This window comes from Sander vitreus, chromosome 22 (assembly GCF_031162955.1).
Source record: "Sander vitreus isolate 19-12246 chromosome 22, sanVit1, whole genome shotgun sequence".
Lineage (NCBI taxonomy): Eukaryota > Metazoa > Chordata > Actinopteri > Perciformes > Percidae > Sander > Sander vitreus.
Genome location: NC_135876.1, coordinates 7,983,038 through 8,009,918, shown reverse-complemented (window position 1 = coordinate 8,009,918; position 26,881 = coordinate 7,983,038). Strand labels below are relative to the sequence as shown.

The 26,881-nt window shown below is 39.7% G+C and overlaps 1 protein-coding gene across 1 annotated transcript in view; it reads right to left on the bottom strand.

Moving 5' to 3' along the window:
• vav3a (vav 3 guanine nucleotide exchange factor a) overlaps positions 1-26,881 on the bottom strand; it is a 104,016-nt gene that overhangs the window by 45,500 nt on the left and 31,635 nt on the right. Inside the window, exons 3-10 of the mRNA XM_078280972.1 lie at positions 11,596-11,654; positions 10,956-11,021; positions 8,992-9,100; positions 5,852-5,950; positions 4,016-4,084; positions 3,232-3,335; positions 2,893-2,992; positions 2,398-2,493 (exon numbers count right to left, since the gene is read on the bottom strand). Of these exons, the coding sequence (XP_078137098.1) occupies positions 2,398-2,493; positions 2,893-2,992; positions 3,232-3,335; positions 4,016-4,084; positions 5,852-5,950; positions 8,992-9,100; positions 10,956-11,021; positions 11,596-11,654 (702 nt within the window). The remainder of the gene's footprint in view (positions 1-2,397; positions 2,494-2,892; positions 2,993-3,231; positions 3,336-4,015; positions 4,085-5,851; positions 5,951-8,991; positions 9,101-10,955; positions 11,022-11,595; positions 11,655-26,881) is intronic.

Below are 26,881 nucleotides of genomic sequence, written 5' to 3'. Positions count from 1 at the left end.
TTTCTTTTTATTATTGTACTGATTGTACATCACAACAAACCCACATGCACAATCAGGCCCGTATTAAGACAATGTGGTGGCCCTGGGCACTATACCTCAAAGGCCCACTACATCACATTTCTTGGGACTGATAGTGGTCATGTAATCTTGATTTATTTATAATTTATTATTATTATTATTATTATTATTATTATTATTATTATTATAGTAAAATTAGTGTTCATAAACGAGTAATGGTCTTTCAACAATTTCAAGTGAATACTATAAAAATGTATGAAAAATATTTTTAAAGCTTGTGTCATGTGGTGCCCCCCCACTGGTTGTGAATGGTTGGTGCCCCTGGGCACTGGCCCAGTTGCCCTTATGGATAATCCGGGCATGTGCACAATATACACAGACCACCTTCAACTTCTTTAACTTCTCCTGTGCGATGAATAATGAAGACTGCGTGTATGCGTATTTGCGTGTGTGCGTGTGTGTGTGTGTGTGTGTGTGTGTGTGTGTGTGTGTGTGCGCGAGCACCAGACGAATAGGATAGGCCATGCTTCATACACACATACTGTACATACAAGTGATTTACTCTGAGGAAACTTTAGTTAGCTATATAATGTAGCTATTTTACAAATGCAAAAAACTATAATAGAAGAAAAGTCCTGTGAGAGATTTTCAGTGACATGTTAGTAATTTCTCCCTGACCCTGTCCTGAGTTTCCACAGCCATAGTTCAGCTTCACATTCAGATTCTTACCACTTCAAAAATACTTCACCTCTCTGTCTGTCTCTCTTTAGTTGTTTATCTTGTTCCGTCTGCTGCTCTGTCCACACTTCACTTTACCTGTTTTCTTTCTTTCTCTCTCTCTCTCTCTCTCTCTCTCTCTCTCCTACTTCTTGATTATCTCAATCTGGTGACAATTATGTGCTGCTCTTTTTTCATTCTGAGAGTCACGCAGAGGCTACAGAAATAGACGAGGGGAGTGTGAAGGACGAAGGCAGGGGACGGGAACCAAACGTGGTCAACAGCACCACCTAGTGACAGCGAGTCCTGCTGCTCATAAAGTCTGATTATCAATTATGGAGCCTTTTGGATGAATCCAAATCTCCCGGATGGGGCTCTGTCCTACCTACTGACAGTCATCTATAAAGTCAGTGAAGACTTTAAGTTTCTGTCCAGCTTCATTTACAATGACAGTGACTGACATTATATACAGCGGTGAAGAGTTTTGTTGGAAATACAAGGTGATAGATAAGTACAGACAGCTTATTACACAGCTGCTTATGGACAGTGATGGAAGAAGAAATACTCCATTATAAGTAAAAGCCCTGCTTTAACATTTTTACTTGTCAAAAAGACATAAGTATTATCAGGGAAAGTATGTGCTATGTTACTATATCTATATATTGGATTTATATATATATATATATATATATATATATATATATATCTGATTATTATAACATGTCTGCAGTATTTTAATGTTGTGGCTAGGGTGAGGTGTAGCCAACTTTAACTACTTATATATATATATATATACCATATTCTGATGGGTAGTTTAAAGTATAAAAATGCATCATATTTTATTTGTTCATCAAATGTTTTGTGTGTAAAATCTTAACCTGCAAAGTAACTAGTATACATAGCAAATAATATCAGACAAATGTAGTGGAGTCATAAATATCATAAATGGACATGCTCAAGTACAGTGCAAGTACCTTCACAACACTACTTAAGCAGAGTACTTGAGTAAATGTACTTAGTTACTTTCCACCACTGATTAGGCACTGTGTTGCAGTGATGCTTGATTTCACACAAAGACTGTATACATTATTAGCAAAGTTAAGAACAGAGGACGGTTTTATTTCCTAATGTTACTGTGAAGACGTAAAACGCTGCCAGAAACCAAATACTTCAAGGAGAAATATAGAACATTGTTTCACATTTTATACATGCAAATACAGCGGAGAAAAATGTATGAAACAAAACTATAATACAGTCTATTTACATGTTAAGCAATTTTATCCAATCTTGTTTTTCTGCCTTTTTTCATTGAAAGGGAAATTCTTTTTTTAAATATATATTTCAAGAAGAATTTTTTTATTGTCTACAGACATGAAAATATCTGTGTGTGAAAGCCCACATCAGCACTTTCAACTGGCTTTCTCCTCTAAATGATAAGTATAAAAAAAAAAGTTATGATACTATAGACAAAACAAGCTCAGTGTATTCACGGAGGAGGAGGCAGACTCCAGAAGGTTTGAAACAGTTGAGCAGAAATCTGTTACCTGGTTCTCCCACATTCACAGCATTAACAGGAAGGCTACGGCTTTACACCACGATGACATAGATACTGTATGACTATAGTAGAAATAGTATAGTGTGAGATAGGTTTTAGTATTGTACCTGCAGGAGGAGGTGATACTTTAAGACTCGCTGCATAGGAACCACTAGTAGATCCCTCAGTGTGAACTTGCCGTGGTTGGCTCTCTTTGAACACTCCTGTAAGAAGACAACAAAGACAGCAATTAATAAGACAGATTCCATAGGGCCGTACAAGTCAGTGCTAAAAGCTAACTGGAGATTCGAAAATATGTCTAAGTTTCCAACCAAGCCGCCCCACTGTAACTGTAGCAAATAAATGCATTACAAAAAAATTCCCCGGGACTTAGGCCTGGTGGGGGGCAATTTAGGGGCCACCGGGCTTGCAATACACTGGGGGAAACACTGCAAGCTATTAGAGCTTAATTGAAAACTTTACAATCATGTATGCTGCCAGCTGTGGTGTTATCACCTGTAATGCCTCAGATACACACTTGAGGGCATTCTCTGACCATGCTGAGGGGATGAGAAATGGAAACTTATCACTGCGGCTCTTAATAATCGTGAAAAACTATTTACCTCTAGCTTCATGCGTATGTCCTCTCTGTCTTTGCAGATGTCATCCAGACTGGTGATGGCTGTTTCCACATGGCTGCAGTATTTCCCATAGATCAACAACCTGGGACGGATCAAACACATGCAGCAGGAGGTTGAGAGAGGAAGCCAGGGTGCCTGCATTATTCTGACCACAGTATCTAAGACTTTAAAAGGCAGTTTAATAATGTCTTAGATAGATATAGATAGATAGATACTGTATTGATCCCCAAGGGGAAATCCAAGATGTATGTACAGATTGTATTGTAAGAGCTTTACGGAAAATATAAGGGCTTATGAGAGGTTACAAAATTCATAGCTTACCTCTCTTTGAAAGTGATGAAGATCTGGTAAACGTTCTGGGCACTTCTGTGCTGGACTGAGTTTTGAATTTCCACCAGTAAACATTTGTGAACTTTAACCAGGTCCTGAAACACAAACGCAAAGATCCTTTAATGTCGACATACATCAAACTTCTGTTACTTTCATTTAGGTCGGCAACTAATGATTATTTTTATGATCTATTATCAGAAAGTATTTCAGTGATTAATCCATCATTTGGTCTACACATATATTGCTTTATTATCACATACGACAATAAGAAACGCAGCAATTCACAATTGAGAAGCTAGAATTAGGAAATGTTTGGTATTATCAAAATAATCATTTATTTCTGCTAACCAGCTAATTGATCATTATTATTGAATTACATTTTACTGGAATATTATTTTACATGATTTCATGTGTAAAATAAATTGATTGGTTGATACTCATTTCAGCTCAACTTCCATTTTATATCAAACATTTTAATGTATGACACATTCAATACAATTTGTGGTACTCTTTTAACAGTAATGTGTACATGCTCCTTCTAACAGGCAAACAGTATACTTTGTCATTGTGAGCATGTTAGCGTAACATTCCATGTATTTAATACATATGGAATGCTGTTTGAACAGGTGTGTTTCAGTTTGGAGAATAAAAAAGACATGACAGTGTGACACATTCAATGTGAAATTCATTAATGTTATATTTCACACCTGCGCCTTTCCTACTGTGACATGTGAACACAGAGTCAGATGATTACACTAAAAAGACAATGACTTACCGGGATATTCACAAACACCTTTTCCATCTCGGCCATGGATAGAAACATGGTGAGGGGCATCATAAAGTGCTGCAGCAGAGAGAGAGAGAGAATGTAAGAGAATGTAGCTTTTCCCCTCCACAATAAGAGTGGGAAAATCATTTTACAGAAGCTATTATATTATGGGGCCAATTTGCAAAGAGCTGCAGTCAGCAATAACAAGGAGGACTGTCTGGGTCACGACAATAATCTCATTTTCAGAGTTTGCAATTTAATGATTTCCTCTCAGGAAAAAGTCCCGCCGCATGGTCACCTCTACATCTCAAACTAACTTCCACCATCCACTTCATATCGAAACTCATCTACCGAGTACTCCTCTGGGAGAGCAGGCAAGGTCTTTTTCCAGACGTGAACGTACACAAGAGGGAGAAGACAAGTAGCTGTGGCCTGGGAGACGGCGGGCCTCCCAGAGTCCTGTAAAAGTGCAGGGTAAGGTGGAAAACATCCACAGCAAAAGGGCTTTTCTCATAGTTTGTTCTTAGCAGTGCTGGGAATACTCATTACCCACTACTAATTTCAAAAATAAAAATGTATTCTTTCAGTCTTTTCCCTCTGGGAGTACATATTTGTTACACTACTCATTATTTTTTCCATTATACCCCAAATGACAGTGAGTCAGTTTCACAGTTTCTCATATTGCAAGTGATAAGGAGGTCAAATTGATTTCTAGTGCTCTTGACATGCTTTTACTGCATAAAATCAGTAGAGGGGGACAAGAAAGTTTACTTTAGTTTCACTTTTGACCCACTGCAGTGGAATGTAGGCTGAAATTATTGAATTTATGATTAGTAATTTGTAATATTTCTGATACTGAAATGAGCTATGTAGTTATTATTGTGACAAGCAGGGCCACACGGAATCTGCGGACACAGAATTCCACAGACATTTCCACAGATTTTATAAAAGAAATAAAACTCAGAATGTTAACACATCTCCACCCCAAGCAGAAATATATTTAAAAGTCGAATTCTGGATCACCACTGAAAACTGTAAAAAAAATAAATAAATAAATCTGCAGATTCCGTTTGGGTCTGGTAATAAGTAGCATTGCTATGATTGTCATTTAAACCAACTCTGTCCTCAGTTTGGACATCATTTAGTCCGTCAGGGACCTGGGAAAACACATTATGCAATAATATATTGTCATTTTTTAAGGTCTTGATGTTTTCACTCCTGTTAATTTACATGAGAAGAGTTTTTTTTCTTTTTTCTTTTTTTCTTTTTACAGACGTATGCTTCTAAACACACCCCACTCACAGTGTAGATATCAATTCACTTGGTCAAACTGGGCCAGTGATTCCCAGCCTGAGGGTCGGGATCTCCACGGGATAAATCAATCAATAATTATCAATGGGACAGGAAATGGGATCAATGGGACTCTAATTGAGATTCTTTTTTTCTAAATTCTCAAATGTTTTGCTTTTTACTTAAAGGGGTTGCCTTTTCTGGCCTCTATGAATCATTGAAGTGAAACAATCTGAGAAAATCACACATCTCATAGACATATTTAACCTGTGACCTGTGTGGGGTTGCACGCAGACACTGCTTTATTGTAAGGGCTCATCACCCAAAGAGGTTGGGACCCACTGATTTAAGTAATGTCATTTGTAAGATCTACACACCAGTGACACAACAACTCTTCATGTAACATCCGTGGATAACAGCACACAGACATTTGCATTCTCTACATTGTATGTGCTATACTAATAATAATTAGCATAAATACATAGGAATAAAATGTTCAGCACAAGTGTCATTATAAAGTGACAATAATAAGCCCGGTTAGCAAGTCAGTACCTTCTCTATAGACTCCAGGGTCTCAGTGTATTTCTCCTCTGTCTGCTTGATCTCTGTCAAACAGCAACTCCTGATGTCAGTCTCTTGCTTCTGGAACGCCTACACACACACACACACACACACACACACACACACACACACACACACACACACACACACACACACACACACACACACACAGGACTGTTACTATGTGTCAGCGCTGTGGGCTGACAAACTGTTGAGTCTCCATCCAGATGTAGTCTACATAACCCTTTTAAGCAAGGTCAGAGTCACACATGCTAGCTAGATTGTCTGCCAGTTATGACAGAGTATGTGGTACCATCATATTTATTGAGCAAAGCATTTATAATGTGAGTAAAAATATAAATTCACTTAATAGGAAATAAAAGAGATTTTTTCATGGAATTCAATAAGCCTAGAGACTGTGTATACGCTAAATATGAAGCTACAGCCAGCAGCCTATTAGCCAGTCCTTTCAGGATTTCATGATGTCGCGATCGCGCCAATTCACGTGAATTCAACCAATCACCGCAACTTTTCCGCAAATTTGACCAATAACCGGAGTTTCCCGCGACTTCAACCAATCCCAACAGTCCCATGTGCCAGACTTTGCGTCAGTATGTGACTCTGAGAGCAAATGACCAAGCAGGAGTGTGAATGGGTTGACGTCACACGTACGTCGCCAAATTCATTTCCTTGGAAGACGAGACGTGTGTGACTCGAACATCTCACAACAAAACGTACAGCGAAAGACCGTGCAACAACATTTCAGACCGTCCTGCCAACCTGTATACATTTTAACATCAATGTACGTTTTTTCTAGGGCTGTCAGCATTAATGCGTTAATCGCGATGCGATTAAGGGCCAAACATAATGCGTTTATGTTTTGTAATCGTATTAATCGCATGCAGCCATTTATTAATTTATTTTCACTTCACTCGGCTTTGCGTCGTGCCCTAACAGGCTACTATTTTGCCGTACTTCTCATCAACACATCCTGCTGCTGCAGAGACAGCAGCAGCGGTTTCGGTGCCACTGATATCTTGCACTTCTCTCTACAGTGCTCTGAAACCCAGGCGTTGACAACAGAAACCGTACTGCATGTGGCTAGTTAACACTACACTCGACAGCAGCTACGTTAGCCTACCGCTAGCTAGTAGCTGGATTAAACAGTTACAATGCTGACAGCTAACGCTAAACGATTGTAAAGATGTGTCTGTATTTCACTGTAAGAGGATTCCGACACCAGGATGTAACAATCTGCAGCTGCTGTTGTTGGAAAAAACATAGGCGGTGCGTTCAATGGAAACTGGTAATTTACAGCCTTGTGGTGCATTCACGGTGTTGTTAATTACCTTTCCACATCTGGTGGTTGTTTTTGGAAAGATTCAAAGCTATTTACTAGAAATAAGTTATTGTTATAGTGATTACATTATTATTAAACATTTAATTTGTGATATAGCCTTAGCAATAAACAAGCCATTCTTTAATGTCGCTAACTTTGTTTAGTACCCTTCTTTTTTTAACTTTCTTAAAAGAGTATCGGTTCAGGCACCCGTTAAGGCACGGTACCGTTTAAAAATACTGCTTTAGCACCAGTATCCAAACAAACAATACCCAACCTAATAATCGACTCTAGATTCAAATGTGTGACTAGATTAAATATATAATAAACAAATACAAATCTTAAAGTCAAGTTCATAAAGTAACTTTCTTTGCATTCATTTGATTCCCAATCAAGATCCACTGGTAAGAATTGCTTTCCATTGTTAATATATACTTAAAAACAGTTCTGAAATGCAAAATAATAGAATTTTAATCATGTGATAAAACATGTGATTAATCGTGATTAACTATAGAAATTCAACGATTAATCGCCATTAAGAAAATGTAATCGCATGCAGCCCTAGTTTTTTCACTATAAAGTCACTGAAAAAGGCTGCTGCTCTCTGCAGCGGGCGGGGCTGCTCAGTTCCCCCCCGCGACTGACACACACACACAAACACACACGGTGGATGCAGGAAAAACCGGAGATGAGACGTACAGGATGACCTAAATTGAGGACAGCTACGCTCGTTATTGTAAGTGCAATGATAAGTTAAAGTCCAATAAGTACTTTATCAAACCGTGTGAATGTGTCCCAGGCCAGGATAGGAAATTAACTAACAATGTAAAGATCAACAAGCCACTGACACATATGTTCAAATTTGATTCATTCAATAAATAATTTTTTGTCTTAAATCCACCAGCCATTTTCATATTATACCAATATTTGCAGCATCCTGATCCTTGTTGGTAAGGTTACTAGGAAAACTCAGCCCAGAGTAGTTTTACTATTATTACTATTACCCCAAAACAAGTTTCCTTTTTATTTTTAACTGCAACTTTTGTTGCAACTTTCTCCGTCTCCAGCAACTTAATTGCAACAAACAGACATCGCAACTTTTATCGCAATTTTTTACAAGAGCTTTTTTCTCAAAAAAAGGCTGCGAAATCCTGGAGGGACTGATTAGCTTAGTTTAGCACAAAGACTGGAAGGCAGGGGGGGGGAAGCTAGCCTGGCTCTGTCCAAAGGTATCCACCTACCAGCACCTCTAAAGCTCAGTAATTAACACGTTGTATTGTGTTTGTTTAATCCAAACAAAAACTGAAGAGTAAAAATGACAAGTTGTAATTTTATGGAGAGTTATCGCCTACTGTACTTAATGTGTACGACAAGACTCAGGAAGTCACTGCGCCTGAACAAGAAATATAGTCTAGCATCGCTCCACATAAAACCACAAATTGTGTTTTTTCAGTTTTGGTACAGATATAAACAAATCACATATACTGTATTATGTTAATTTATGAGCTTTAGAGGTGCTGGTAGGCATATTTTGTTACCTCTGTACAGTCACGCTAGCTTCCAGCTATGCTAGGCTAAGCTAATTGACTGCTGGCTCTAGCTTAATATGTAGCTAACGTACAGACAGAGTGGTATCAATCTTCTTATTTCTCTCTCAGCAAAAAAAAAAAAAAAAGAAGCAAATAAGCATATTTAATGACATGCAAAATTATTTCTTTAAATGCAGATGGTGACTCAATGTGGCATGTGCCAAACTGAGTCAGCCTGTAAAGTGAGTGTTAGGAGGACTAACCGGAGGCGGGATAGCTTCTGTCTTCATCAGGTCCTCATAGATCTCTCCTCCATCTTCATCATCATACACGCAGTCATATAGATCCTCCTCATCCTCCACCCCGTTCTCACTGCAGCACACATGACAGAATATGTTACTGACACGACATTACATCACACATCTGTTTGATCCTGATTTTTACTGTGAGTGGGTAATGGTTTTTACTCCTCATGACAGCCACATGAAACGTTGACGGTTTTTACAGAAGTGGATTTCAATACCATACTACAAATCTTGTTAGCCGGGGACGACACTTAATCCATGGCTGTGAAAGTGGCTCAGAAACACACACACACCCACACACACACACACACACACACACACACACACACACAAGCAAAGACTGTTATGTGTGACGCCACAGGCCTGTTCTAACTGCTCACATCTGAGCCAATTACTGTACCTTGGCAAGTGGGCTAAAATAACATGACTCAGTGTGTGTGTGTGTGTGTGTGTGTGTGTGTGTGTGTGTGTGTGTGTGTGTGTGTAACCGATAACAGGAAAGCTGATTGGCTGCAATATAATTTGAAAGAAAGAACTACAACACCACGGAATAATAATAAAAAACATTGTAAAGCGCTGTGGGAAAATTTCAATGAGCATTAGAAGTAGAGATGTCCCGATACCGATACTGATACATCTCTAATTAGAAGTAGCATTGCATGGACGTAGGAAAATTAAGACCTGTTTAAAATTATTTAAGACCTAGAATTTGAGACTTTTTAAGGCCTTAAATTTTGAAATTTTAGGCTATTTTAGACTTTTTAATACCCTGAGGAAACCCTGACATGTTAAACACACAATGGGCCTAAAATAGTTTGGTCAACTCTTGACGGTGTTTGTGTTAGAGTATAGACGGTTGGCTCTAAATGGTCAACGGTCGAACAAAGCACTCCTGTTGGGTGAATGGGTATGTTTCTGTACATGCTGTGTCCATTTGCTGCTGAACTGAGCAGATGGCAGTTGAGAGGTGAACACAGCTCTGTTCAGTGTGATCCAGGCTGCCACTTCCACCTCCCATCCACTGCTGGCTGCTGTCAGCTGTTTTTGCTCTGTCACTAATGACAATAGGCTGCTTCCTACTCTAGGAGCTGTCAGCGCTGAACATAGAGCAGAGCACCGTGTCAGTGTGAGGCTTCCCAACAGCATTTTCACTGTAAGATTATCTGTCTCCACTGACTTACATTAGCGCACAATTTAAAGTAGCTCTGCCTTTACAATGCAACTCAAAACCAATCCTGTACTTTTCCATTTGTGTCAATGGTTTCTGCTTGGATCCATGAAGTTACATTTGACTCTAGGCCAACAATAGACAAATATAAGCCTCATTAATCAAGCACGTGCTATGAATAGAAAGGAAAATATTTTAGATTCACTTTTTATTGCTGCTTTGCATATAGATACATTATTTTGCGTCAGGAGTTCTGTTCCCAATGTAGGTGTCTTATGAGTTTGTTCCATGTTCACTTTCAAAAGTGGAACATGCGATATTTGTTGTTTTGATAAAGTTATTTTATGACATAATTGTAAAACAAAAAAAGCATAAATCAGAAGATGGTCAGCTGTCATCATATGTCATGTTCAAATGTTATTAGAAAACATATAACCTCAGTTAATTTATCAGGTTAATTTGATGTCCCCGATACAACTCACTCAAGTTCAACCATGCGTTTAAGGGTATTTGTATACATGCAAATCTGTAATACTTTCATAAGTGTGTGGGCGATAGGGTGTGAAAACAGGCTGGGATTATTATCAAGCCCACACGACTTGTGATTCACTATGAATAGAGTGGGGAGAGCTCATGCTGAACGCCTTGGTGGAGGTGGCTGCGTTCCAGTCAACACCCAGGGAACAAATGTTGCCTAGGCCCACAACAGTCTGAAGAGACGAGAAGAGACGAAAAAAGAAGAGAAGAGACGTACTCTATAAGGTCCTCCAGGTGGTTGTAGATATCGTCATGTTCAATACTATCCTCGGATGGAAAGGGCCTTTGAAGGGAAACAGAAAGCAATCTGTGTCAATCTTAAAATGTCATCAATAAATACCCTGCCGTAGGATACATAGTAGATTGCGTCATGTAATACCGTATTTTGTCACACTTTATTGTATATAAGTATGTTTCGTGACTAGAGATGTTCCGATACTGCCGATACTGCCTAAAACGCTGGTATCGGTATCGGGAAGTACCGTAGTTTATGCACCGATCCGATACCGATCCGTAATAAAGCCCTAAAGAAAATCCCCCGACCAAAAGTGTTTATTTATGTCTCTTTTCTGCTATGACTGACTGTCCAAACCAGCATAATAAAAGAACGTTCTGTGGCATTCATGTTTCACAAAGAGTTTAACCTGAGCCAGACCGACAACAAAGATAGAAATCATATCACATCCATACAGGGATAATAGTATACAGTTCTTAAAACATAATAAAATATATGACACACTGGTATCGGATCGGTACTCGGTATCGGCCGATACGCAAGTTCAGGTATCAGAATCAGTATCGGGAAGCAAAAAATGGTGTCGGACCATCTCTAATCGTGACATTTCACTTCAACATACCTGAATCCAGTTTGCTGTGCAAACACTGTGTGGGAAAGTTTCGAGAGTGTGTCCATAACCTGCAATGGAAAAAGGGATTCGTTATTTTATCAATATTATTTACATTATAAAGCACATTATACAGTCCAGAAGGCAGGACCTATGACTGATGGGGTTTGTTGTTTGGGGTCTTGGTGCTCTCGTGGTGCTGCATTTCTAAGCAGAGACACATGAGGGCAGCATTCTCAAACACTCCAACACTGAGACGTTTTTCTGTGTGTGTGTTTGTGTGTGTGTGTGTGTGTGTGTGTGTGTGTGTGTGTGTGTGTGTGTGTGTGTGTGTGTGTGTGTGTGTGTGTGTGTGGCATTAGGGTCCGTTTTAGTCTTATCATTGATTGTACTGGTTTAGATTTGTAGGGATTGGTTGTAGTTTTATTTGTGATGGTACTTGTTGCTCCGATTTTATTAGTGATTGATGATGTTTTTTTGTTTGTTTTTTGTATAGATGTCTGTATTTATTTATCTGGATTTTAATGCAATAGCACTTTATGATGGACAAACTGGCACCTTAATGATGGATTATAGGACTTTAACCACTTTAAATGATGTGATGTATGTATTCCATGTGGTTATTGTCAGTGCTCCACTTAATGTGGATGTCTGGATGCTGTGTGTCTGATTGACATATATGCCTTGCTGCGCCACAAATTGCCTCTCGGGGACAAAATCAACAAAGTTGAAGAAGTTGAAGAAGTAATTAATGTACATAGTCATACAATGTTATTTTTTGTGTGTTTTAACATCCCTATGTGGAAAATATTGTGTTGACTCATTTGACACAGTAAACAGTAAAACAGCAGTACAGTAGCGACAGAGCAGAGTCCCAAGTTCAGTAATTTATAGTGCTGTGAAGTTAACTGCATGCTCTTGTGGTGTTGACATGATTTGTATGGCATGTCATTTCACACTGCTGTGTCCTCAGTCCTGCCGGTACTCTTAACTCCCTTTTTGTGTGTGTTTGTGTGTGTGACCTGCTCGACTAATCGCCGCTGAAATCACCTGCCTAATGAACGATACAGTTTTATAATCTGAGTCAACGCTCGACAGGCAGCTCTGCTTATTCATGTTTTGCCGCCTGGCAAACGGCCCACAAACCTCTTTGTGTTGGGGCATCTACCCACTGATATAACACGCGGACGTGCCAATGAAAACATGCCCGCACACTCGCATTCACACACACACACACACACACACACACACACACACACACACACACACACACACACACACACACACACACACATCATAGATGTAACCGTAGATACGTACATCTGGCCTGGAGCAGAAGCTCTCAGAGATCAATACTGATCACACAACCGGCCTTTCCCTTCCCCCACCAGTCAATAGAATAGACAGTGGAACACAAAGGACAGAGAGAGGCAGAAACACGTTTCTGCTCGCATCCTTTAAGCTATAAACTGTAACACTGCACCACTGGAACTAATAATGTGACATGTTGTGTGTCACTGATTTAAAATGAATGTTCATACAATGTAGGATGCTGAAGATTGATGGACTTGTAGCTGTTTTTAGTATCCGTATTCAGTGTTTTTAACCACTCGAATTTAAGGATCTCTAATAGATAAGCAGACAGCGTGGAGTGCACAATATGCAATCAATCAAACCGTATATATATCAAAATAGAAGGCGGATGACACTAACTGACATTCCATATTCCATACATGTGTCAAAGTCTGACTTTAACCAAGCATTTAATTATATCACAGACATCCGAGGCAGCAGTGCGTTAAGAACACCATGAAACACAAAGTCAAGCAGAGTTATCAGTCGGGTCTCTGATCAAAGAGATGTGTGAGTGGTGAGCAGCTGAGAGAGGGAGCAGAGCCGTGCTTGTGACGGAGCTCAGCAGCAGTGATTATGCCACATCATGAGAGGAGGTAGCACTAATGTTTCACACCTGCATTTACCCACATTGGTAACGTACATTTAAGGCAATCTAACAAATAGGAATTGGTTCATGTGCTTTCCATAATAATGCACTGAGCCTACTTACATGTTTTTAGTTCTCTTGATAGAGGACGCATACTTTATGATACATCAAATTGGAGGATTTCTTTTACTGTATATTAGATACAGATGAAATGTTTTTTTTTTTTAACCCAAAAAACTGGAGTTGGCTCCATACAGCCAACAACATCTACCAATTAGATACAGCCGCCTGTGTGTAGCCGAGAGCAAAAAACCAGGGCAAAAGAAGTATGCAAAGCTGCTTCACGTGATGTCACTTGAGTCGGCATCGGTTGGTGCTACAAGTTTGAAAATGAAAGAAATCAGGGGGTGTGGAGTTTGAGAGAAATTAGGTTACCAGACCTCTCTGTAGCCTGCTCCTCATCTCTGCTTGAGGCTCGAGGCTAACACATCCAATAAACTCACATCAAACTGTTGCCAATTGATTGCATCGTGGGTAATGTAGGCTTCAGGTTCCGACAAGGTGTAAATAAAAAAGACGAAATCTTTGGTTCTGCTGCATCAAATGTGATATCTTTGGTCAACACTGTCCACAATGTTATAGTGTGCTGAATCAATGGAGTACTATTTTAAGAGTACTGCTCTGAGCCCACAGTAATAATTGAAGGCAACTCAGATAGCAACATTTTTATCCGTTTCTTTTCACACTATAAACAAGAACCAAAAAGCTAAGCACAGATAGAAGTCCTGAAGCAGCAGCCTGGGTGTTAGAATTATTCTGGACTCAGTGTGAGCTTCAGCAAGCAAAAGAGGAAGGAGAAAAACTGATTATGACAATTTGCAACATGGCAACTAACAATTAACTCAACATACAGTATGTGCTCAGGAACTACAATGCATGCCAACAAACACATATGAATGAGTACAGTGAGAATGACACATTTCTGAGTGTGTCATCTTAAACTCAAAGAGAATCTTCCTGTTATCAATCCTCACACAGTTATCAGACAGAGTCGAAAGAGTTCTCCTTCCATTAATAAATGAAGGGCATGACATCCGGAGGACAGTTGGTTGGTACAACATGTTCAAAAGCTGAAGACCCACTGCGCGATGAACAGAGCTTTGGAGGCTTTCCAGTTTTAGCTGGCAGGCACTTTTTCGGTGGGGGGGCGGGGGGGGGACAAGTTGTGTATAGTTGTGCTTTTTGGCTTCACTGAATACATGAGTCACACACTCATTCCCAACAAAACTGACCATCTGCACACAGCCAAAAACATATTATCCATCAGCGGTCGCACCACTGTTAATAGAAATGTCCACAAAAGAAATGAGAGATTAAGAGGCAATGATTTTAGGTTAAGAAACTTCATCAGTCAGCAAAGCAAAAAATGCATCATGTCAGACTTAAAAATACATCATGATTCAGCTGTCACAAGGACTCCAATGCAAAACTGGCACAGTATCTGTTCTTTAAAGCTGCACTGAGCAACTGTGTCATCAGCCAAATTTACTAAGTAGGGCTGAGATAGCAAACAAAAGCTGCCCCGTCTAGGAAGACATTATCCAAGACTTGAGATCTTTCTGTTTAACCAGAAACAGCTCTGAAGTCGCTAGCCCTAAACCCACCAGACTCCATTTAAGAAAACAATACTTTTAGCGTGTATATAGCCAACATATTTTATATATTTTATTATGTAAATCAGTAAACTGTGTGTTTATTTCAACCAAAACTAGAGTTGTGATGGTTGGAAAAGTGGAAAGACGACCCGAAACGGCTTTTCATAGTTTTATTTTGTTTCTGTCGACTTTAAATGAAGTGTATTTTACGATGCTAAAATGACTGTTTATTTACATGGAGTCTGGTGGGTTTCAGCGAACGCAAATTCACAGATGTTTAATATGTTTAAAAGAAGGATCTTACTCTTTAACAGAAAGGTCAACATCCTTAGAAATCCTTTCCATAATGTTGTCAGACACTTAGAATATTAAACTGATTAAAAAGGTCAAAGGTCATGCATTAGCTGTGGTGTCCAGTGTGTGCACATAAAACAGAGGGCCCGGGCTCAGCAGCCGTGACGCAGATGGGGGGGAATTGGCCCTCTGATAGAGACTAATAAAGCTGCCCTGTCTGACCAAGGCTGCACCGCTGGATCCAATGATTCACACAGGAGCAATTAAGGCAAGATGAGAGATGTGTCTGCCCAGACGACAGGGAGACGAGTAAAGGGAGACAAGTACACAATATGTGTGTGTGTGTGTGTGTGTGTGTGTGTGTGTGTGTGTGTGTGTGTGTGTGTGTGTGTGTGTGTGTGTGTGTGTGTGGTTGGATGCGGTTGTGGAAACTACATCAAACATGGACATCATGTTTAGTGTTTTCACAAAACATATTTTCTATTGACATGCAAACCCACTCATTACATCCTCAAGAAAATGTGTGATGTATTTTAGATGTGTGACATGCCCAACAGTTTTACTGGTTTCACACTTAACCCAGCAAGCCGACCCAGTTTTTGCACTGCGCTTTTACGCCTCCATTCTGTGGCTTTGCCTTCCAAACCAAGAAATATGAGCACTTAATTCCTGTTTACGTTTTGTAAATGAGGTCACCTCCACAGTTCTGAAATCAGTGTTGAAAATGGTGCTTAACTGCAGCATTTCACAGGAAAACTAATTCAACTGCAGTGTCAAAATGACAAAGATCCATTTAGCTTCATTACCTTGTTGCTGTCATTTTAAGAATCCAAAATAAAATGAGTCATTTATAACCGCAATCTTGACTAATTTGCCAAAAAAATGAATCTGCAGCCATTAGTCACTCTGTGTCCACACCTGTGTCCCTGTGCCGTATAAAACATAACGCATGAGCATTATTATTTTTATTAACTAAGTCAGCCCAAAAGTACCTGATCACTGCATCTCTCCTCATACCTTTTGAAAACAGACCACTTCCTGCGACCAGGGATCAGCTGTTTGCTTTAGGGTTTTCTCACCACCACATATGAGATAAACCAGGTCGGAAACCCTTGGGGGGGGGGGGTTGATCCGACCACACCAAACAAGCAGGTGTGAGAGCACCTTCAGATATGGTTAGCATCATCTTCAGCCCTCAGGAGGAGCAGGGACCCCCTACTACATATATTGTACAAAAGTGAGTTGCATATTAAACTGGGCCTAGATTAACATGTAGGCCGGCCTAAAAGCCTTTTTTCCTTAGACTACTAAGCTATTAAAATAGCCTAATAATTGTTGGTATTTTTATAAATCATGTTTTAATATTAAACATACATGTGGCACAGTGAATCCTTAGGATGAACTGGATCTGTAGACGGCTACCTTAGTGACTACCTGACCTACAGGCCAGTAAGCCTATCATCAGTGGGGATTTATATTTGCTGATAAAATGTTAGATTCATGTTAAAGGGTAACTACCGTTTTTTTCAACCTGGACCCTATCTTCCTATGTTTTTGTGTCTAAGTGACTGATGGGAACAACAATCTTTGAACTTGGTCCAGTATTAAGCAAGATGGCTGCAGTCGGCAGTGGCGAAACAAGCTACAATGTAAGTTTATAGGGCAATTGTCCGGCTTGTATTTACCTTCACAAAAGTGCTTGTTTTGCTACTGACAGGCTCAGATTAATATAAGTGTGTGACAACATTATGGAAAGGATCCCTTCAGAGATAGACCTTTAAAACCTCTTTGAGACCTTTCTGTTTAACCAGAAACAGCTCTGAAGTTGCTAGCGCTAAACCCACCAGACTCCATTTAAGAAAACAATACTTTTAGCGTGTATATAGCCAACATATTTTATATATTTTTAATATATTTTATTATGTAAATCAGTAAACTGTTATTTCAACCAAAACTAGAGTTATGATGGTTGGAAAAGTGGAAAGACGACCCAAAACGGCTTTTCATAGTTTTATTTTGTTTCTGTCGACTTTAAATGAAGTGTATTTTACGATGCTAAAATGACTGTTTATTTACATGGAGTCTGGTGGGTTTCAGCGAACGCAATTTCGCAGATGTTTTTATGTTTAAAAGAAGGATCTTACTTTTTAACAGAAAGGTCGATCCTCCTTAGAAATACTTTCCATAATGTTGTCAGACACTTAGAATATTAAACTGAGCCCGTCAGTGGCAAAACGAGCACTTTTGTGAACGTAAATACAAGCTGCACGATTGCCCTTTTAACTTATATTGTAGCTTGTTTCGCCGCTGCCGACTGCAGCGATGTTGCTTAATACTGGAGCAATTTCAAAGATTGTTGTTCCCATCTGTCACATAGACACAAAAAACATAGGGAAATAGAGTCCATGTTGAAAAAAACGGTACTTACCCTTTAAGACTTTTACATTTAAAAAAGAATTAAGACTAATTTGGAGGTGCCCCTGCATTGACTCTGAGGACCCCCTGTTGAAGATCCCTGATTCAGAGCATGTATTTCAAAGATTGCAACACTTCCTCAGCCTACTGTTTTCAGAACAGTTTATTTAAAGTCTAGAGAGTTTACTGCTTTAGTTTTCTGCACAAAAGACTCTAAGACTGAAGGAGGATGAGTGCCGAGGGTGTCTAATTCAAGGGTGTTCCATGCTGTTTAACCTGAAAGAAGTGAAGGAACTGAATGCTCCAAAGGCATTTGCTAATATACTGCAGTTCTATTGAAGTTTGAAAACACCTTTGATACAAAAAAAATTTGTTAGGGTTGAAAATCGTATCTGTAAACTGTAAGCGTACATCAAAAAAACTATTTTTCAAAATGTTCACTAACCTCTGAACGCCACCGTATGTCATTTCTGCGTGCCACCCTTGATAAAACATTTATGAAAAGCAGGAAAGGAAGTCAGCAAAATGGTGTTTGTGTTTCAGGAAGAAAACCAAAAGGCTCTTCTCTTACACACTTTTCACATCAAACATTTTGATGTTGAAACCGTTTGGAACTTTAGGACATACTACATACATACATACATACAACAGCCTCCTCTCTTTCTCTGTTGTTGTGCCTTGTGGCAAACAATGTATGTTAAATTCACATACAAAATTTTTTTTTTTACATAAATGGAGAGAGTAAATACAATGCATGTTGGTATAGAAATGTGTGTGGGTGTGTAATAATTGACTTCAGCTTGATTGCTGTGTGTGTGTGTTGTTGCATGCGAGATTAATTATTGTTATTTGTGCATATACGCATACATGAATGTGTGTGTATGTGTTTGACAGATGCAGCCGGTGTATAAAATGCAATCCACAAAGAGAGGAGCCAATAAAAGCCTGATTGGATCGGAGAGAGAGACTAGCTAATGTTTGGCAATCAGTGCCACGGCTCATTAACACCCATGATACATAATTAGTGTTTGGATATACAGACGCGTAGCTGATTGGAATGCGACACACTTTTGCATTTTTTCTCATCAGCCTTCATCGCCTGCATCATTTAGTCCACTGCTCTCCTCATCAAACAATGCTTTACTTGCAGTAACTCTACAGTCGTGCATATGATAAAGACAGCAGAGCTTCCTAGAAAACAGACCGTGTCCATATAAATCTTTTTCTCTGGGTTTTGGCCCCACCAGAGCTTTTACGAAAATACACCCCAGAGTGAAATAAGTCCCTAAACGCCAGCCTCGTGTTTTAGTGTGGATGAGAAAAGAAAAAAAAACTGGACTTTTGGAAAATGATGACACAAGCTCGCTCACATACAGTCAGAGGCTGAATGGCAGTAAAGTTCAGAAGCCGATCACTTTTGGAACAATTCATGTCACTGTTTGGTTTTGTGATGTTTCCTAAAATGCCAATAAAATGTGTTTATAAAAAAAAAAAAAAAGGGCCACAAATGTGTTAACTGGAGCATAAGAAAGAGTTTTTCCAGCAGCTGAAATTTCTACTGTTCCAAAACTCGTGACCAAGCACAGACTTTGGAACAGAATCTGTCCCAATAGAAGACACTCCCAGTCCTCTAACTATGTCACACTCTTACTTCATCTCTTGGACTTCGTTTCAGTTCAGTTATGTGTTCAGCTGGAAGGAAAGTTTCCAAGAGTGAATGCTTTGAATCTGGGTATAATCCTTTATATCTTTCCCTCCAAATAAAAGCCATTTCAACAGCGTCAGGTCAAAATCAAGGGCATCATTGCTGTCCAGGTAAATCACATCAACCTCCACCGACTATAGCCCCTCAGGACACACACACACACACGCACACACACACACACACACACACACACACACACACGCGCGCGCACACACACACACACACACACACACACACACACGCACACTCTCCCCAGAGCAGATCCTTGAAATCCTTCACTCCTGTGCTCCCTGAATGTATTATGTTCACATTAATAGGGCAGCATATCACCCAATTGATCACACGTTTGCATGGTTTTCACACACACAAACACTCCACGGGCATACTGATGTTCCCACGCAGCATGGGGTGTGATGCCCAAAAACATCTGATCTGAAAGATCCTCACTTTGCTGACAGGTGAGGTAACTCCAGCTGAATTTCACACTGTCTGAATCAGCAGGCTGCTCACAACTGACCAGCAGTATACCACCAGTTATACTGAACCAACACACACATACACATAAACACACACTTTGCTGTATGGACAACATAAAACATGTATATGGGACAAATATACAGCAAAAAAAGTAATTTACTACTGTGGTCATCACAGGGCTTTCTTTGTTCATTTTATCAGTACTTACAAGTAACAATAATGCAATCAACCCAAAACTATGGTGCCACTCTATGAATGTTTATGTTTGTGCATGAATACAGGTTCCAAATGCAAAATTCATTTTCATTTTTTATGGATTTTTACCAAAACAAACGTGCAGGTTTTTGAAAGAGGTATTCCAATAATTCAGCATTGCACAAGAGGCAGAGCTTTTAAAAGTAGAGCTGAAACGATTAGTCAATTACATTTTCAAGCAAAAACTCCAAACCCTGCCTTTTTTAAGTTTTAGGTACTTTTTAAGTGTCTTTTATTTGTCTTATATGAGGAATAACTGATTTTCTTCAGGTTTTGGAGTGTTGGTCGGCCAAAACCAAGCCATTTGATGACATCACCTTGAGCTTTAGGGAATTGTGATGAGCATTTTTCACTTTTCTCAGTATACGTTACAGACCAAATCAAAGCAGCAGAGGCAGAGATATCCTGACTTTTAGTCCCTAGCATGGGTCCAGCTCACAAAACACTGGATGCAATTTAAATAGCCTTTCGTTCGAACCTCCCAGCCTGGTATATGCCAACATCTTTCAAACTCCACATCTGGAGTTCGTAACACAGGCTTTCTGTCAAAGAAATTGAAATCTCAAGCTCATGATAACCCTGATGACATCACCATGATATCATCAGGGTTACTTTCTCAGACTTGAGAAAAATAACTTTAGAACCACACAGGACACTGAACAGTACTACTCGGGTCAATTAAACTGGTCTACATGTTTAACACATCAGACTCCTCCACTCAGAGATAGCACGAGCCATCCCACAGCATCTTGCTATTGCGTTCACTGCTGGTAATATCATTGAATCCATGCTAAAGACATAACCTCATCCCTCCACCCACTCCCAACCTAATCCACAATACAATCTCCATTGTTTCATCACGTTGACATGACGTCTCATTCCCTCGCCGCTGAAACACTATCCTGCAGTTAACTGAGGATGAAATGAAGCAAATGTGGGGAAAATAAGTCTCCCAGAGGGGTGTTTCAGTTCAAAAATATAAACTCTGTTTTTTAAGAGTCCTTCAAACAACCGCTGTAGTAAAGTTATCAGCATGCTGTTTAAAAGCTGCAGATTGTAGACTCATTTTGGGAGCCAAGATTTGAAAGACTCGCCAAAACCGTAACCAAGTGTAAGAGCAAGGTTGAGTGGGTTGTAAACGATGTCCTTAGGCGGTCAGTGAAAATCCATATGGACATTCCTCAGGATATGTTTTTTTTCTTTCTTCCCGGAGACTTTGATCCTGCTGTGTCAGTCGTGGAGCCCTACACTTCAGTTTTATCAGCCCTGTCTCACCCCATGGGACCTTAGGATTCACAAGTGGGGACAACCAAATGCTGAAATCAGTTGTGGGGATTAACTACTCTTCAGCATGGCATCAGTGAGGGGAAATACAGAAGCTATGGCCAACTTTCTAGACATAGTAAATCTAGGCAGGCTTTGAGCATGTTGTGTGTTAAACTTAAGTATACGCAAAGGAGTCAATATGTGTAAAAGAAAATCCGCTTGATCTTTGAGTGTGTTGCTAGTGGACATTATTGTCCCACAATGCAATGTACAAAGACAATGGAGGCTCACAAGTGCAAAAACAATAAATAAACTGTGAGTGGTGGTAAGAGCTGAAGAAACACAAAATAAGTATGGTTTTGGTCAAACCTTTACATTTCTCTTTGTGAAGTTTAATTGGCTGCAGCATTCCAAAGTCACACATTGCCAGCACATGTATTGCATCATTTCCTGTTTGTACTAAATAGTAAAGTATGTTGGGTTTATAACTACTTATGATCATTTAAAATCGCCTTGATATCAGCTACAGTGATGACAGTGACACTATTTAAATTAGGCCTACTAAATAAGGGAATAATCCACCACAACCTTAACATACATTTTGGAGGCAAAATAATGTAAAACTTTGTGAATACACCTTGAATTGGAAACTCTTTGTACGGAGTTATATTATAATAATATTTAAAAAGATAAATGATTTAAAGTGTTTCTTCCTTCCAACAGTGGAAGACTTTAAAGCGCCCATATTATGCTCATTTTCAGGTTCATAATTGTATTTTAAGGTTGTACCAGAATAGGTTTACATGGTTTAATTTTCAAAAAACACTGTTTACACTGTACTGCACCACTCTCTCTCACTGCTGCAGATCCTTTTTTCAGCTGGTCTCTGTTTTAGCTACAGAGTGAGACCTCTTTTCTTCTTCTGTACTATCTTTGATTGCACTCGCACATGCGCAGTAGCTCAGATGTAGATCATGTCAGCTAGCTAGCTCCATAGACAGAAGAAAGAGGCTGTTTCTCCAACTTCGGTCAGTTACAAGGCAGGATTAGCTGGGAGACTTCTAAATGAGGGCGCACATGTAAGTAGTTCTTTTGTAGATTATGGTGAACTTGTGTGTGTTGTAGCAGTGCTTTGCTATTGAGAACGAGGTAGCATGCTAGCGTTAGCATTAGCGTTAGCATGCTAATGCTAACGCTAACGCTACGAGTTAACGGTTGCGGTTAGCCAGCACGTTTCGGCTTGTGACGTCACAAGCCGTGCCGATTTTGACCAGCTCACCCGGAGACTGAAGGCAGGACACATTCAGAAACCGTATCTCACTCAAAACAGCATGGATGGATTTTTTTCAAAGTTTGTATGCGTGTGGAAGCACCAGAGACACAAAAGAACACCCCAAATCCCAGAAAAAGTGTTTTTTTCATAATATGGGCACTTTAAATTCACTTTTAAGAAACTCTGCTGTTTTTTTTACTGCAGCCATTCAATCAGGAAGTGAGTTACACCTGGGACACCAGGTGAATGTAATTAACTCGTTAGAAGGATAGAAAAGCCAGGAGGTCTGCAGTGCTCACCAGAGCCAAGACGGAGAAGTACGCCGTAGGGAAACTGCACTGCACTGCACTCAGCTGAGGGAAGAAATGCTGCGCCTTTCACATAAAACACATCTCCATCAGTGGGACTTGTTGCTTAAATTAGGGAGAAACCAACATATCTAATATATTTAGATAAAACCTTTACAGGTAGCGAAATACCTCACCATATATGAGCCCCAGCAGCTCAAACATTTATTATAACAGTAGCTTTCTGGCCAACAGACGACACATACAGCATCTTTGGCTCTGCTGTACTTCCAATATGATTTACAACCATACTGGCTGTAGGTAAACAAAGGCTGAAGCAGGGTCGTCCATCTTGTTGCACCTCGCACCACTATTCATCGTGGTAGTTTACATGTCAGCCATTTTATTGCATTCCTTTACCATTGCTGGATTGTACATCAATGCCGGATTATAGTGTTGACCAGAGCCATAACAGGCAAACACTCTAAAAGATGGTGTCATAAATCCAAATATCCATGGGACAAAAAGTAAACATAATGTCATCTGTATTATTGTTATATTTTTGATGTACGTGACGCATCAAAACCAAGGGATGAAATCCCAAAGTAACACGGCAGCAAACAAGCACAGAGAAAGCCAGACTAACCAAATACGCCTCACTCGCTCTCTTTATTGCAACACATTTGTTTCCCCACTTCTGTGCTGCTAAAGCTCTGGCCACAAATAGCGAGCTTGTCATATCTATATGGCGTACGTGGGTTAGCATCACTTAGCATACACCCTGGGGAGTTCCCATTAAAATCATGAACAATTTAATACGCACTGCTTCAATCTCACAGCAAATTCTGCACATTAGTCGTGCTGCTGTGTGCAGTCTCAACGTGGTGTTTTCGCTTCAATAATTTAATATCACAGAGAAAAAATATGGAAGCATTTTGTATCTATTAAAAAAGCTCAGAGTAACATGAGACAAAAGCATGTAAAGTTTGTTGATTGTGTTTCACCAACTGGGGAAAAATGTTTAACTTTAAGGTGGATTTTTTTTTTGGTCTCCTTAACCATAGTCCACGTTTACAATATATAGAAACTAACAAGGAAGGAAGCATTGATCTCAACGTTTCATTCCAAAACCACTTCTCTATAATCTTCCTTGGGCCTCATGTCCATGCATACTTTGACCTAACTAATCGTGCAGTCCGGTATCTCTTGTAATTACGTACTGGATAAATCCAAACCTCACAATTTACATCCAGTGCCAATGCTGGAGGCACTGTGCCCTGAACGTACATAGCAAGGTGGAAAGTAAGAGTATGGATGGGTGTCATGCAGAGTTTGTGTTCGTCAATGGCAAGTCTGTGAAAGTTCTGATTTTTAGCCATGCCAGCAGCAAATTCTATTAACTTTTGGTAAAGATTTCCATAATCCCAGACGATGAAGCCTACTGACTTTTTCTCAAATGTTCCCCCACCTACCTGACAGAATGAGCTACCCTACTTTTAACGACATTTATAGAAGTAGTAGTTCATTCTGATAGATATGTCTTACCTGACAGAATGAGCTACCCTACTTTTAAACCAATCACAACCGTTCTGGGGGGCGCTAAGCCCCGGATACGACGACTGTGGCCTTGCAAAATAGATAGCGAAGATAGCGCCTGATGTCAGGCTTTATTCCAGCATCTGGTGAGCCAGACTAGCATGGACATCACATGAACATACCTGCACAACAGAATAGAACAATACTGCTAGATCAATTGATATTACACTTCAGGCCAGATGGAGAGATTAGTATTGATTAACACTTCCCTCAAGACATGAGTTGTAATGGATAACACACATTATCTGCCAGTAAAGATTGTGTCTTAAGAGAGACATTAGAAGTAATTTCATGAGGCTCATGACATCCTGCGTCTGTTCCTGAAACTAATTATTGAAACTGTTTACTCTGGTCTGTTATTATTATTTTACTATTGAAGCCACTGTGTCCAATTATTAAGTGCACATTCACTTTGTGTAAACACTTAAGTAACAAGCAGACTGATCTCAGAGAGACGTCCAGAGAGCTAGAAAACAAAGCTCTTGATGTATGAATCCCAAGCATTCCTTCATCTACTGATTGACTCTTAAGCTCCCCCCCCCATTAGCCATCTTTTAGGATATTTTATAACGCATGACAGTTGGTATATTGCGAGGTGGGATCAGATTTTCTAAGCAGAGTGCGGAGGATGGAGATTAGCTTTTAAGAATGCCCCCACTTTGAATGACAGCGCATCCACCCACTCCACCTCTACCTCTGGGAAGCAATACAGAGAAGGAGAGACCTCCAACCCCCCCTCATAGCTGAAGCCTTAAGCATCTGGAGAAAGCATCGACGACATACATACATACAGTCCTCTGTATGGCTTCTGCAGTATCTTTATATCACAGAAAAATATCTCAGCAAGATCAGAAGAACATAAACGTCCCTGTGAAATCCCATTTGTTGCTGTTAGCTCAGATACGTTGGAAAGATGACAGATGCTGCCTACAGCATCTCTTGAAAGATTTAGAAGAAAGATTTTTAAAGATGTGTCAGGGAAAACAAAATCTCCCTCATTCATCTTCTTTTAGATGAAGCCGGCAGGTGCCCAAGGGAAACTTGCCTCGCTGCGGGGAAAAAAGTGGACTGAAGAGAAGGAAATAAACATGCAGAATCTAAACATTACTTCATCTCAGCGCATGGTTGCCCATCTGGAAGACACCACCTACCGTGGGCAATTCATGTTCTGAATCTAAATGCAACTCATACAGTCATTTTGTAAGCAGGATCAAAGTTTTACAGCTCCATTGTATGACTGAACTACATGGCAAGGTTAGTCTGCTTTTTTTTTTTTTTTTTTTGAAGTCCAATACTTAAACTTTTATTTAAGGCTGCCATAGCTGCTGTGAAGATATCTGATTTATTTTTGCCAACAGGCTGAAAAAGAAGTTTACTGACATTTTAGAGGCTGTTACTTTTGGATTTAAGTAGCCCTGATCCTACAACAATTCATGGTCCTGCAGGGATATCTCCCAGAACTCAGACATGTTAGGGCATCTGCCTTCCTACTGTAATAGCCATGGCCATGCAGTTCAGAGGATGATATCGGGGCATGCTGCTTGCATATGCAGATTTTGGAGGAGTCGTTGAGAAATGCCTTTGCAACTCAACTTGCATTAAACAGCAGGCCACTTCTGCTTTTTGGAACAGTTGAGGTTTTTTTTACACCTGATGCGAATCAAAGATTTGGTCTTTGGGGTCAAGTGTACTCTGATTTGGGCCCAGGTCCCTGATGTGAAAACCATGTTTTCTTCTTGTCGGGGTGGAAAAGCCTCCAAAATAATATTTAGGCCATAGGCTGAAATTCACTGCAATACTACTAGGAATAACCGTGACAATATACATATTTCAGTGGAATCCAATTGGTGTTTACATTTGAAATAGTTCAGTTATAGGTCATCCCTTAAAATTGTATAAATGATACATTATGTAATGATAGATTGGTGTTATCTTTTATATGTTTTTTTATATATATATATAACAGCATCTGTCGAAATAGGTCAACAACACTGACAGATCATCTTTAGCAAAAGGCCAGTATCAAGCTTTGCAAACCAATACATCAGTCTAACCCATTCTGTATTATTTTAGTCACAGTGAGATGTAGATCTGTAGTTCCAGGTAGCTCAGTATTGAAGCTTGGGGGGGGGG